Source organism: Strongyloides ratti (assembly GCF_001040885.1).
Source record: "Strongyloides ratti genome assembly S_ratti_ED321, chromosome : 2".
Classification (NCBI taxonomy): Eukaryota; Metazoa; Nematoda; class Chromadorea; order Rhabditida; family Strongyloididae; genus Strongyloides; species Strongyloides ratti.
Genome location: NC_037308.1, coordinates 13,549,480 through 13,564,081, shown reverse-complemented (window position 1 = coordinate 13,564,081; position 14,602 = coordinate 13,549,480). Strand labels below are relative to the sequence as shown.

Below are 14,602 nucleotides of genomic sequence, written 5' to 3'. Positions count from 1 at the left end.
AAATAGAAAAATAACTTCCTCAATTTTTTTTTATAATTATTTTAATATTTTTAATTTGCAATAATTTTATAAAAATATATTTAAACGATTCATTTGATATTAAATGATTTATCAAAAATTTATATAGATATTTATCTATCTATAAATTATTCTTGACCATTTTTATAAATAAATGATAAAAAGATAGTTAATAAATTTATTATTACAAAATATTTTTAAAAGATATTCTATATAATTTATCACATTAAATATTTTATATTTATTGACAATTAGTCATATTTTTATCAAATAAAAATAAATAATAAAGCTTCACATAAACTTATGAATTGTAAAAAAAAAAATAAATTTTTTGTCATTCTTTAACTATTACTTTAATAAATAATTATAACATTTTTATTGATATAAAATTAATAAATTTTAAATAAAGTATACAAATTTTTCTAAATAATATTTATTTAATTTTTTTTATATTAATTTTTTATCCTGATTAATAATGTTTATGAAACGTTTTTACTATGTAATAAAACGCCATAACAATTTTTTGAATTATTTTTCATTTTAATATTTAATATTGTGCTTAATATTATTTAAGTAAGTTAAAATGAGAATGTGATTAATAAAAAAGTTTTCATTATAATGTCAAAGGACAATCAAAAATGTCTATTCTCAATCCATCTCTGTCATATTAAAGTGTCTTTTTTGATGATAAAATCATTTAAAAATTATTTTCTTCCTTCACTAAATGCTTCACTTTTTATTCACACACTTTTTCTTCAACACATAATTCTTAATCATCGTCAGGTCATTATATAAATATTTATATTCAAATGAAGTTAATATATTAATCAACAAATTATCCCTTCCTGGGGCTCCAATATACACCTTAATTTATTGCCATCAAATATCTGACATATTATTTTGTTTTATTAAAAGCTTCACTCTAAACATTTTAATTAATCATACCAACCTTTCTTATATTCTACTTATTTTTTTTTTACACATTTACACATGAAAGTATATCACTTTATTTTGATTTGAAGAAATATTTTAAATTTTTGTTACCATTACACAATATTTAAGAAAAAAAAATATTTCAAGAATAAAAACATCAAATGTATCATATTTATATATAATTTTTTTATATAGAAAAAATTTTTTATTCTATTTAGATAGATATTTTTTTTTTTTTTTACTAATTTTCATATATAAATTATAATATAAACTTTTAATTTTTAATGTTAAGTCAACAAATTTTATTTGGAACAATATAATTGACATTTTCTCATATATATATCCATTAATAATTATCAAAACAAATAAATTAAAATCCATAGATTATATTATATAAAAGTAATTTTTTTTTTTTTTTATTTTTCTTTCCCATTTGTTACCAACTTTTTTTTTTTTTTATTATCAATCAGCAATTAGAGTTTGTTATCATTAGTAAAGTATATAAAAAAGAAATAATGTTTTCGATCATTTTCCTTACTTCTTTTTAATAAACATCTTTTGGGATTTAATATTAATAATGGTGTAACCAAAAAAAGTGTTGAATGGCATTTAGAAAATGTTAATGTTGATTTTTAATGAATAATTTTTTATTATTTATTGCAAAGTTTACTTATTAATAATATTGATATAATTTTTATTTCATTCTTCTAAGGTATATTTCATTATTATTATATTTTATTTTTATTATTAAATTTTTTTTTTAATTTTTTATATATATATATTTATAAATATTGTTAAAATTTAATGAAGTATTAATTAAATTAATTTGCCAATTTTTATATAAATTTTAATATTTTATTAATAGTTTCAACATACAATAAACTTTATCTAATTAAAAAATTATTATTATTTTTTTTTATATATTTTATATATTTTTATTTTATACATTTAAAGAAATAAGCTATAATAATTATTTTAATTAAATATGTTCAGTTATATTTAAGAGACTTAAACTATCTATATCATAAATTGCATTATATATCTATGTCTTCTTTTGTAAATATAAAGTAAATTATATAAATTTTGTTATAATATGTTATTACTCATTATTTTTACAATTATTATTATTATAATTTTGATATAAATTTAAAGTATTACACTCATAATTTAATATGACGACACTTTCTATTTATAACTTTTATGTTGAATAACTAAAATCCAAAAATAAATATATTTTAATTTATATATTTTATATTTACACCTTTTTGTCTTTTATTATAGATAATAATAAAAAAACATTATAATATACTTATATATATATATAAAAATTAATGAAATATAAATGATATAAAAGTTGAAGAACAATAAATTTTTAAAAAAAAAAAAAACTATATTATTTTTTTTTTACAATGTTCATTTTCCCATAACACTCATTTATTGCGTGTCTATCCCTAATTATCTTTTATCTTATTATCAAAGCCACTTTAAAGTTTAATCTCAGAAAATATATATAAATCTCCTCATACCTTAGAGTGTTGATTTATCAAAAATTAGTTTATACATCTTGAAGAGGTTAGCCTTTTTATTAAAAATTTATTATAATCTTTTTAATCAAAATGTACTAGATGGATGAGTGAGTGCACCAACTTTTGTGATGATACACAAATATACATAAGTATAAATTTGTAATCCCAAGATATTACCATACTATTTATTGTTCTCAATTCTAATTTTTATAAGTATAAAACCTTATTTGTTAAAAAAAAATAAAAACTACCAAAAATATCATTTATTCTTATCTTAATATCATATTTCAAAAATGGAAGGTTAAGAAATTTTAATGTTTTAAAGTTAAGTGAGATATAAATGATAAATGAAAATATATTTAAAGAAATAAAAATTAATTTTATTTATCTTCATCTTATCTATTCATTCTATTTTTAAACATTTATTCTATATTTTTTTTATTCTTATCTTTCTAACATTATTCTCCTCCTATTTCATTATCATTAATCCACCCTCACAAATCATTTTTTTTTATTTATGATTTTTTTTTGTAAAAAAATTATTCTCAAAATTTAAAATTCTTAAAGTAAAAATAATTGTTTTTTTTTATATTAAAGTTTAATCTTTGTTTGGTAATGAAAAAAAAGTATCTATATAACAGACAGCATTATGTTTAATGTGTATAATGTATGTGTTATATGAAAATAATAGATATATTCGTGCAAAAATCTACTTAACAAAAATACAAAAGAAAAGATTTATAATTATCATTTTTGAAGTGTTACTTCATTATTTTATTTATTTCTTTTTTTTTTTTTACATATTTTTGATACAAAATATTTTAAACTTATAATAAAGTATTACTAAAAGATATAAAATTCAAATAACATTTAAGTAATGTTACATTCAAAAAAATTAATTTATTTGATTTTTTCATTTTATTTCTTAAATTATAAGGTATGATTATCAAATCATTTTATAATTATAAAATTAATTCTTTAAGACATAACATTATCTAAATTTTTATTTTTAACTTCCTCTTATTTAGAAAAAGATGTCTTTTTTACTTTTTCTATCTATATAAAATGTCAAATGGCACTTAAATTATTATAAACAATCAGATGAGTTAAAAATTTCAAAATACATTACACATACAAAGGACGCCATAATGGGTTTTTAATGTTTTACTGATTATCATTACTACCATAAACTTCTTTAACCAAGAAGACAAAAAAATTGAAGAATATGCCATTGATAATACTTTTTAAATACTAATGCCATAAACTTTTCATAAGCCTCCTTCTCAAGAACCATCTTCTTTTCTTTGATTATATACATTTATATTTATATATATATATATATATATATCTTCATTTTATTTATTTTTTTTTTTATATTGACAATTAAATATTTTTTTTTTTACGAAATCATTTCTAAAATATTCCCACTATCTACTGTGATTTTGGTTCTTACATATATACTTATATTTTACAAATATATTTAATATTCTTTTACATATATTTATTTTTCTACATCTTTCGCTACACTTTATTTTATTTTATTTTTTTTTTTTTAATTTCTCTTGAATAAAGTATTTAATAATAAAATAATAAAATTTTTAGAAGAATATTCAATTGTTTTGTTAATGTTGGAAAAGTATAAAGTGTTACAGGGAGATGAAGCACAATTTGAGGGACAAAATTTATTCTTTAATGATAAAAAGTTTAATATAATAATGGAAGGAGGAAAAATAAATGATTCTTTACCTACAGCAGTTTCTAAAATACAAAATTTAGCCTTTAATGTAAGATTTTATTAATAAAAATATAAATATATATAATTTTTTTTATCAATTATATTTATGATTAAATAATAATTATTCATCTTTTATTTTATTATAATTTAGATATGGATGGAAGCAAAAAAAGAACAAAATTTGTCAAAAACATTAATAAATGTTACAAAAACAATTGAATCTCCAAATTCACTTTCAACATTAGTGCCTCAAACATTAGGAAATAATTATACAATAGATTATACAAATGTACAACCATATGATCAATTGACTGTATTTATTATTATTTTTATTGGAGCATTATTTGCTATCATAACAATTGTAGGAAATTTGATGGTAATGATTAGTTTTAAAATTGATAAACAACTCCAAACAATATCAAATTATTTTTTATTTTCTCTTGCTGTTGCTGATGTAGCTATTGGATTAATATCAATTCCATTAATGACATATTATATTGCTAATAAAGTTTGGGATATAGGATATACAATGTGCCAATTTTGGTTATGTGTAGATTATGCTATGTCAAATGCTTCTGTTATGAATCTTCTTGTTATCTCATTTGATAGATATTTTAGTGTTACAAGACCATTAACATATAGACCAATGAGAACAACGAGAAAAGCATTATTAGCAATAGCATCAACATATCTTTTTTCAGCTATATTATGGCCACCATGGATAATATCATGGCCATATATTGAAGGTAAATTTACATCAGAACCAGGAAAATGTGTTGTACAATTTTTGGAAACAAATCCTTATGTTACTGTATCAACAGCTGTAGCAGCATTTTATATACCAGTAACAATATTAATTGTTTTATATGCACGGGTTTATATAGAAACTGAAAATAGGAGAAAAGAATTAGGTAGACTTCAGGGAAATACAAATTATCGTATCAGTAAAGAATACCCATCAAATTCTTCAAATTCTTTTAAAGATCGTGCCTATACAAGTTTAAGAAAAAGTAAAATATTAAATTTTTTAAATAATGATGAAAATGATGATATAGAAAAAGAAAGTAAATGTTTATGTTTTAAAAATTGTTTTACCAAATCACGTAATGGATTATCAACAGAGTTGTCGGAAACAATTATTATAAAAGATGATGACACATCAATGACAATGTCATATGGTGGTATAAATACAAATCCTGATGTTAAAATTCCAATAATAGATGGATCTCAGTCATTTCTTATATCAAGTCCAGTTGATGAACCAACAACTATTCTTAATAAATATACGGTTTTAATAGAATTAGCTGAAGAAGAAGGTAAAAGACCTTCAGTTAAATTGGGTAACTGCAAAAGGAATATTCAATGTGCCAATGGAAATGGAATTCCTACAAAATGTATTCTTCAACGTGTAAAAACAGATTATAACATTCAAAGTACATCAAAAAATATAGATATAGAAGGTAAGAAGAACCTTACAACTGATAGATATGGAGTTAGATCAGCTCAATCATCAATTAAATTTAATAAATCTAAAAGTAATGTTAAATTATCATTTGGTGCTAAAGAAGGAAGTAGTATGTTACAACACAATTATGATACAGTAAAAGTAATTTATTTATAAAATTATTTATATTTCTATTAATTGCTTTTTTTTTTTTTTAGAAAAAAGGTGAAAAAGAAAATAAAAGAAATGAAAAGAAACAGGAAAGTAAAGCAGCCAAAACATTATCTGCCATTTTATTTGCTTTTATTGTAACATGGCTTCCATATAACGGTAAGAAATATAATTATATATATTTTAATACTAATAATTTTTGTTTAAATTATTTAAGTTATTGTTGTATGGGAGGCATTTTTTCCAAATTCAATACCGGAGATGTATTTTTTAATTAGTTATATATTATGTTATGTCAACTCAACTATAAACCCACTTTGTTATGCATTGTGTAATCCAAGATTTCGGGCAACCTACTTAAGGATAGTTAAATGTAAATGGAAAAATAATAGAAATAATAATCTTCAGAGAGGAGCCTTTTTTAGGAGGACATAATTTATAAAGAAAAAAAAAATACTTTTTTTTTTCTTTTAATCTTCTTTGTTTGTTTTTCTTTTTAATGAAGTGTTAAAAAATTATATATATATATAAATATATAATTATATTAATAGATGTTTAAAAAAAAGAAGCAATTCATATTATTGGTACTTATTAATTATGTTTAATTTTTTTTAAACATACCAGAGGAACTGTTAAATACTTAACATTAAAAAATGAAAATAGTTTAATATATCTTTTATTTCTCATTTATGTTATTAAAAAATAATAAATAATGTAAAAAAATAAATGTAATCTATGTAAAAATAGTATATATTTTTTACACTTAAGATTATTAATCATTTTGATATATATATCCCATTATATTTTATTTATTATATATATTTCCTAAATAGGAAATTTCATTTTATTTTTTTTTAACTATTATCAAAAAAAAAAAAAAAAATGGTAATATTTTTCCTTTTAATTTTAACTATCTTTGAATTGTTTTTGATAAATGGTATTCATTATGGAAAGAGTATTTCAAGAAGCTTACAAGATAGTACTGTTCTTTTAGTAATAACAAAAAAAAAAGATAAAGTAGGTTATTGTGGTGGAAATTTATTATCAAACAATTTGATTGCAACAGCAGCTCATTGTGTTACTGGAATAAATAATAATAAACAAATAAATATTATGAAAGGTTTTAAAAGTTTGCCATTTATGGTAAATAAACAAATGAATGAAGAAAATGTTAAAATTTTATGGATTGAAGTTCATCCATCTTATCAAAAATATTCTACTTCTTCTATTTTTGATATTGCTCTGATAGGAATTGAAAAAATTGTTGATTGTTGTTTAGATATTTTAGAATCTCCAAGTATAGCAATTTTACCATTTTATTTAAATGATGGGAATAATATTATTGATAATAATTTTAATTATTGTTTTATTACTGGACATGGGAAGAATGAAAATAATATTTTAACAGAACAATCAAAAGGAATTATTTATAAAAAATTTTTACTTTTCAAATATATAAATAATACAAATTTTATTGGTTATTATGATAATTTATCAATAGAAAAAGAAAAATTTGATCAAGGTGACTCAGGGAATGGACTTTATTGCAAGATAAATGATAAAATATATTTAATTGGTATTGCATCTAGTTGTTATTATAAAAATAATATTGAAAATATTATTGATATAAATACATTTACAATTATATTCTCAGAATCTATAAAAACATTTATTATTAATGTGATTAAAAGAAAATATCTAATAAACGATATAAATAAATTAAATAAAATGTGCCTCGAAAATAGTAATTCAATGTTAAAAGTATATAATAATTTATTATAAACAATTAATATCATATTTTTGAAATTTAATTCCAAGCTTTTCTATAATTAGAAAAATAAATTTCTTTTTCTGTTTCTTTATTTTTGAATTTTGGAATGATACTGGCTTTTTTTTTATTAATAAAAAAACATAATTTAACTGAACAAGAATCGAAAATTAAAAAGGATATTATTGATATTATTGGTAATTGAATATTACTCAGCTAAATGAATAAAAATTTTTTTTTAAAATAATAAATAAATAATTTATTTAACATACAGAATAATAAATTGTTTCAATATCAAAACCTGAATATTTACCATTATATATTGCAGAAGCAATAGCACGAGTAATTACACTTCCAGCTAATTGTACAGATAATGCAACTGATATTATTGGTAAAATTTTTAAAGACATTTCCTTATTTTGAGTAATTTGATATTTTTCTTTTAATTTAGCATCCAAAAAATGTTTCCTTAATTTGTAATTTGATATAAATATAAGAATAAAAATAAATATTGTTGGTACTAATATGATAAGATGTAAATCATTTTTAAGTTTAGCTGACATAATTTGAAATTCTGTTGTTAAAAACCAAGCAAGGCCAAGTATATTACTTATCAATGACAATATCCATCCAATATAATTTAATAGATTATTAGAATATTGTTGAAAAAATATTGTTGAAATGATTCTTTCTAAAGCAATTGCTAAAAAAGCAAATCTATTAACTCTGCTACCATATGTCTTCAAAATATATCCAGCAATGTACAATTTACTAGTAACATGATTATGTGTAATAATTTCATTAATTGAAATTATTAAAGTACCAATTGCAATAGCAAAATATGATATACCAAGATTAGCCCAAGTAATTCGAATATTCATATGAAGTTTACTTTTCATACATTCAAGCCAAAAAATATGATAACAAGATAGTGTTGATAATAAAGATAGTATACATTTTAAAATTTGAAGATACATATCAGAATTCATTTAATTTCTTAATTATAAAAACTCAACCTTATAATAAAAGTCTATAGTGTTCTTTTTTTTGTAAAACCAAAATATATATAATATATCTTACCTTTATTTTATTATAGAAAAATTAAATTATTAAATTTATGTAACTTATAGTATAACATTAATATTAAAATGCCGGATATGGTAATAGAATAAAATTAATTTCTTTTTTTTATTATTGCAATATATTATATCACTTTTTAAAATATTTTAATAATAAAAATTAATTTAACTTAAATATATTATATATACAAAAAAAAAATTATGAAAATTTTATGATATATATTATTTTTTTTTATCATTTATAAATATATACATTATTTTTTATATTAAATAATATAAAATGAAAACACCTATTAATTAAATAATAATAATAATAAAAAAAATATTTAAAGTTCTTGTTATACTTTTTAATTAAGATAACAACTGTCAAAGATAAACGAAAAAAAAATTTATTATAAATGGATATTTTTAATATTAAGTTGTATTATAAGTATTCAACGGACTGTAGATAACTACACATGACAAAAAAAATCCGACATCAAAAATATCCGACATATACAAAATAAAAAAAAAAAAATTATTTGACAACAGATGATTATTAAATTGACGTCAGAAGTTTGGCAAATGACAAAAAAAATTGAACTCTTTATTATCTTAAAAACTATTATTTTTACTCATTCTACCAAAATTTTTTTCCTATTTATATAAACCCTAAATAATTATATTTTGCTCTTATCTAATTTATTTATACCTATTAGAATCCCCTAAGAATCATATAAATATCAATAAACATAATTATATTCATAAAAGTATTTAAACTTATAATAAATTTAAAATTATTTATATAAATTTTTATCATATTACTATAGTTATCAATACATCACTTAAATTAATTTATTTATTTCATTACTAGAAAAAACACCAAACACCTTGACTAGAATTATATTTTTTTTTGTAAATTATTTTTAAAAATCTTTTAAAGTAATAATTAAAAATATATAATTATATAGTAACAAATATATGATTTTTTGCTTTTCTATTAATTATGGAAATTAAATCAATTTAAAGATATTATTTTCTTTTTAATAATTAACTCCTTCTGACATGTTCCTTATTAATGAATTTAAGTATATTTTTTACTTATATATAAATTAATTATAATATATATCAAATATATTTTGTCAAATATTTTTTTTATTAATTAAATAAATAGTTTATTAGTGATATATTAAACTGTCTCACATGAAATGCAGTTTTTTTTATAAAAATATATAATGATAATAACTTAGTGATAAATAAAAATTTTTATTAAAAATATGAATTGTTGGATTGAAAATATCGCTTACAACGAGATAAAATTTTATTTATACCATATTAATAAAATTTAGACTTTCTGGAAGCGATAAAGTTTTTGAAAACTTTCTTTTTAAAAAAAAAATCAAATGCTTGAAAATCTAGAAATTTTTTGGAGCAATTTCCAAAGAATAAAATGAGTATGGAAGAGTTTCAATTTTATTTTTGAAAGCAAAATTCAAATAGATATAAATAGATTATTTTTTGTCATATTTATCATTTTTTTTTATGCCATTTTTGGAGCAGATTTTGATAAATCAAAAAAAGTGCTTGACTTTTTTAAACTGTCACTAAATAGTTTAAAAAGTTAGCTGACTTTTGGGCATAAAAAAACAGCATTTAATATGAGACAATCTAATATTTTCAATATATATAAACACTTTCATTTCAAATAAATTTAAAAAAAAGATATTATTTAGTTTCACTTGACATATTTTTATTTCTAAGAAAAATATATAATAATAATAATAAAAAAAAACTTTTTTATCACTAAAAAAGCACTTAATAATAAATGCTTTAAATTTAAAAATTTTCTCAGTATTAAAAAAGCATGTTGTAAAACAATCTTTACTTAAAATAAATTTTTTTAAATATATATAATTATTTTTATAAATAATAATGTCTTCACCGAAATTGAAAAAAATCAAAAAAAAATTTTTTTTTTAAATTATATAATGCAAACTATATTTTTTTTTTTTAATTTATAACTTTCACAGTTGGAAAAAAGTCTTATTTAATGGGAATAGACAAATAATTTATATTAACTTTATGATTTTAAAGATATGATTTATATTTGATAAATTTTATCATTGGAAAATAAATTGGTTTGATAAATAGATAAAAAATATTCATATATCAATTATTTAATGTAGAAAATATTGTGTCAAAAAAAACCTTTTAAATTTCTGTCGTTATCTATAAATATCATCTAATAAAATTATACTTTTTTATAGTTTTATTAAAAATTTATAAATATAAAATATAAAAGATAAATTATTTATAGGCAATTAAACTTTAAACAAAAGTAAAAAATATTTTTTGACACAAAATTTTAATTTTCACATCTAATAACTTTACTCGCATTTTTGTAAGAAATTTTTTTTTGTTTCATCTTTAAAAGTTTTACAATTTCAAGATATAATAAAAAAAAGTGTAATTTGAAAAGTTTTCTTCAATTTATTTTCTTTCACACATTAAATAATTTTATTTTTTTGACTATAATAGATACACAAAAAATTTATAATTTGAATAGTCATATGATGTAAATCCATCAAATATCTGGAATAAAAATCATTTTTATACTAGAAAGACAGGGAATTTACAGTTCTCTAAAAAAATAAAAATTCCTTAAATATAATAAAATCAAAAAAAAAAATAATTTCATAATTCTTCAAGCATATTATATTATTTTACCAGATGACAAATTACAATCATTTTTCATATAAGAATTTTCTAAAAATTAAAAACACAATTAATATTAATCTATTTATTTTTAATAAATATTATTAATTTTTAATTTGTGATTTTTTATTTATGTACTTCTATGAAATTTATTAATATTTTAGTGTGCTGGCTTCTAAAATATATTAGCAAATTATGTTTTAAAAAGAAATTACATTTAAATATTTGGTATATTGTTCTTTTACCTTTTAAAATAATTGAAATTATAAATGTTTAGAATAGCATCTAAAAAGGTTACTGGAACGGTTTTATCAACATTAACACTTGTAGGTGGTGGAACTTTTGCATATTCACTTTATAAAAATGAATATGAATTGTCAAATATTGGTTTGATTAGATTTTCTAGAGCTGGAGTTGTTGTAAGTAAAAAATTTTAACATTGATTAATTGTATATTTTAATAGGCTTTCAAAGTTTTTAGTGATTACAAAATTAGTTTATATGGAGTGGAAAGAAATACAGAGGATTATAATCAGAGGATCAAGGAAGCTCACAAAAGATCAGCAGAAAAAATATTAAAATTATGTCAATTAAATGGTGGTACATTTATTAAAATGGGGCAATTAATAGCAGTGATGGAATATTTAATTCCATATGAGTATACCTCTACATTATGTCAATTATTTTCTTCTGCTCCCATAACTGAATTTGAAGATGTCAAAAAGATGATTGAAAGTAATTTAAAAAAACCAATGGATGAGATATTTAGTTCATTTGAATGTGAACCTGTAGGATCAGCATCTCTTGGTCAGGTACATATAGGAGTTTTAAAAGAAACTTCTGAAAAAGTTGCTGTTAAAGTACAACATCCAAAAGTTTTATTAAGAAGTTCAGTTGATTTAAAAACAATGGAATTATTTGCTACTATAGCAGGAAAATTATTTCCAGAATTTAATTTAATGTGGTTAGTTGATGAGACAAAACGTAATCTTCCAAAAGAATTAGATTTTTTACATGAAGCAAAGAATGCAGATACTGTTAGGAGAATGTTTAGTCATTTAACATATTTAAAAATTCCTGAAATAAAATATGACTATAGTACTAGTCAAATATTAACTATGGAGTATTGTGAAGGTAAACAGATAAATGATGTTGAATATTTAAAAAGAGAAAATATCAATGTTCATGATCTTTGTTCAAAAATTGGTAGATTATTTAGTGAAATGATATTTTCTAAAGGATACATTCATGCTGATCCACATCCAGGAAATTTATTAGTTTATAAAGATAAAAAAACTGGAGCAGTACAGTTAGTTTTACTAGATCATGGATTGTACTCAACATTAAAGGATAACTTTCGTGTTTTGTATTCTGAATTATGGTTAGCTTTACTTAAACCCGATTTAGATGAAGTTAAAAGAGTATCAACACAAATGGGTGTTGGTGATTTACATGATTTATTTGCATGTATGATTACAATGAGAAGTTGGGATTCTATTCAACAAGGAATAAAGACCAAAAAAAAAGATGATGAGGAGGTAGAACATATTAAGGAATATGCTTCGAAACTTGCTACAAAAATTAATGAAATTCTTATAAATATGCCCCGTGAAATGTTACTTATTCTTAAAACTAATGATTTGATTCGTAGTATTGAATATAAATTAGGTGTTTCAAGTAGAGAAGATAGTTTTATTGAAATGGCAAGATTTTGTACAAGTAGTGTATATATTGAAAAGTTAAGAAAAACCAATAATTTATTTTATTACTATAAAATGTGGTTTGATATGAATTGGAGGTTATTTAAAATTGCATTGTATAGCAGATTTTTAATGCTCAAAGATTTATTAGGATTTTTATAAAAGGGACTTTCAAAAATACTTTATATATATATAATTAATGATATACCATTTTTTTATATAGATATTAAAGTTTTATAACACTTATTTAGGTAGTAGTAAAAATTTTTATTAAAAAAAGGATTATTAATTATTAATATTCCAATTTGATTAAAACTTTTTTTTTTCAATTTTAAAAATTATATATAAGTTAAAATAACCATTAAATATCTTTTATTTTTATTAAAATATGAATAAATTTTTATATATTATTTTATTTTTAATTGTAATAGAAAGTAATTGTCAAGATGGTATGAACTTAAAAAATAAAGCTGTAACAAGATGGAAAAATTATGCTTCTGAATTTTTTACTGATGAACAGACTATTGGAGTAAATTATTTTTTTATTTTTTCCATAAAAATTTTTAGATGTTTGATATGGCAGTAGAAATGGCATATAATGGTAGTAATGTTAGTGATATTGGTAATTCAATAACAAATTATTTAATGAGTGAAGCAACACCTAGCCAATTTTCAAAAGTTACTTCATTTGGATTAGGATTACCATTTTATTACAGTGGTGGAATATCAGGATTTATAGATCTTACTTCAACACACCTTTCTAACAATTTATCACCTTTTTGTAAACAAATGCAAATTGAATTACTTAAAATGAAAGATGAAGGAAAAGATAAACAATATATTTATAATCAAGGATATTACATGGCTCTTAATATGTTTACACCTTCCAAGATTGAAGGCATAATGTGTAGACTTAAAAAAAGATTTACACCTGCTGTATGGACTAAAATTTATTCAAATATTGTAAAATTTAATTTTATCAAAATAAGCTTATATGATGCTAATTGTGTTTAATTTTTTTATCAATAAATAAAATGAATTTTTATTTTTTTGCAAAAAAAAGATTAATAGAATTTATAAAATATTTATGGCATATTTTGATATTACAAATAATAAATAATTTTTGCAATCATTTTTAACTATATATTTTATATGTTAAATATTTTTGATAAATAATTATAACAAACATTTTAGCAATTATTATTAATATATTTTTGTTTTATTTATTTTATATTATGTTACATATAAAATTATAATTACCCATTAAGATAAAATATTTTTGCATAAATTATTAAATATAAATTGATATTTTATTTTGATAATATAATTTATCAAACTTATCATTTTTTTATTTCTCCACATATGTTATATTAATTTTATGCATTAATTTTAGTTAAAAATTTTTATTTGTTTTCCCCGTTTTTTATATGAATTTATAAACAAATTATAATTTATTTTTAATTTCAACCATGTTTTTTATAGAATGAAGAATTATGTTGTGATAATTTCTTTTGGTAATTAAAATTTACTCAACT

General features: G+C 19.4%; 4 protein-coding genes across 4 annotated transcripts; 3 read left to right on the top strand and 1 right to left on the bottom strand.

Moving 5' to 3' along the window:
- Positions 1 to 4,102: 4,102 nt before the first annotated feature.
- SRAE_2000432600 (Muscarinic acetylcholine receptor DM1) lies at positions 4,103 to 6,262 on the top strand (the record flags this gene model as incomplete). The annotated part of the gene is made up of 4 exons (XM_024643182.1): positions 4,103 to 4,261; positions 4,364 to 5,818; positions 5,875 to 5,986; positions 6,045 to 6,262. The coding sequence occupies 4 exons, from the start codon at positions 4,103 to 4,105 to the stop codon at positions 6,260 to 6,262; spliced, it is 1,944 nt and encodes a 647-aa protein (XP_024508878.1).
- Positions 6,263 to 6,709: 447 nt separating this feature from the next.
- Positions 6,710 to 7,609, top strand: SRAE_2000432500 (Peptidase S1 domain and Trypsin-like cysteine/serine peptidase domain-containing protein; the record flags this gene model as incomplete). Its single annotated transcript, XM_024643181.1, has 1 exon — positions 6,710 to 7,609. The coding sequence occupies one exon, from the start codon at positions 6,710 to 6,712 to the stop codon at positions 7,607 to 7,609; it is 900 nt and encodes a 299-aa protein (XP_024508877.1).
- Positions 7,610 to 7,634: 25 nt separating this feature from the next.
- SRAE_2000432400 (Hypothetical protein) lies at positions 7,635 to 8,494 on the bottom strand (the record flags this gene model as incomplete). Its single annotated transcript, XM_024643180.1, has 2 exons — positions 7,635 to 7,811; positions 7,868 to 8,494. The coding sequence occupies 2 exons, from the start codon at positions 8,492 to 8,494 to the stop codon at positions 7,635 to 7,637; spliced, it is 804 nt and encodes a 267-aa protein (XP_024508876.1).
- Positions 8,495 to 11,510: 3,016 nt separating this feature from the next.
- SRAE_2000432300 (Serine/threonine-/dual specificity protein kinase, catalytic domain and UbiB domain and Protein kinase-like domain-containing protein) lies at positions 11,511 to 14,081 on the top strand (the record flags this gene model as incomplete). The annotated part of the gene is made up of 5 exons (XM_024643179.1): positions 11,511 to 11,565; positions 11,651 to 11,787; positions 11,832 to 13,086; positions 13,499 to 13,596; positions 13,635 to 14,081. The coding sequence occupies 5 exons, from the start codon at positions 11,511 to 11,513 to the stop codon at positions 14,079 to 14,081; spliced, it is 1,992 nt and encodes a 663-aa protein (XP_024508875.1).
- Positions 14,082 to 14,602: the final 521 nt, after the last annotated feature.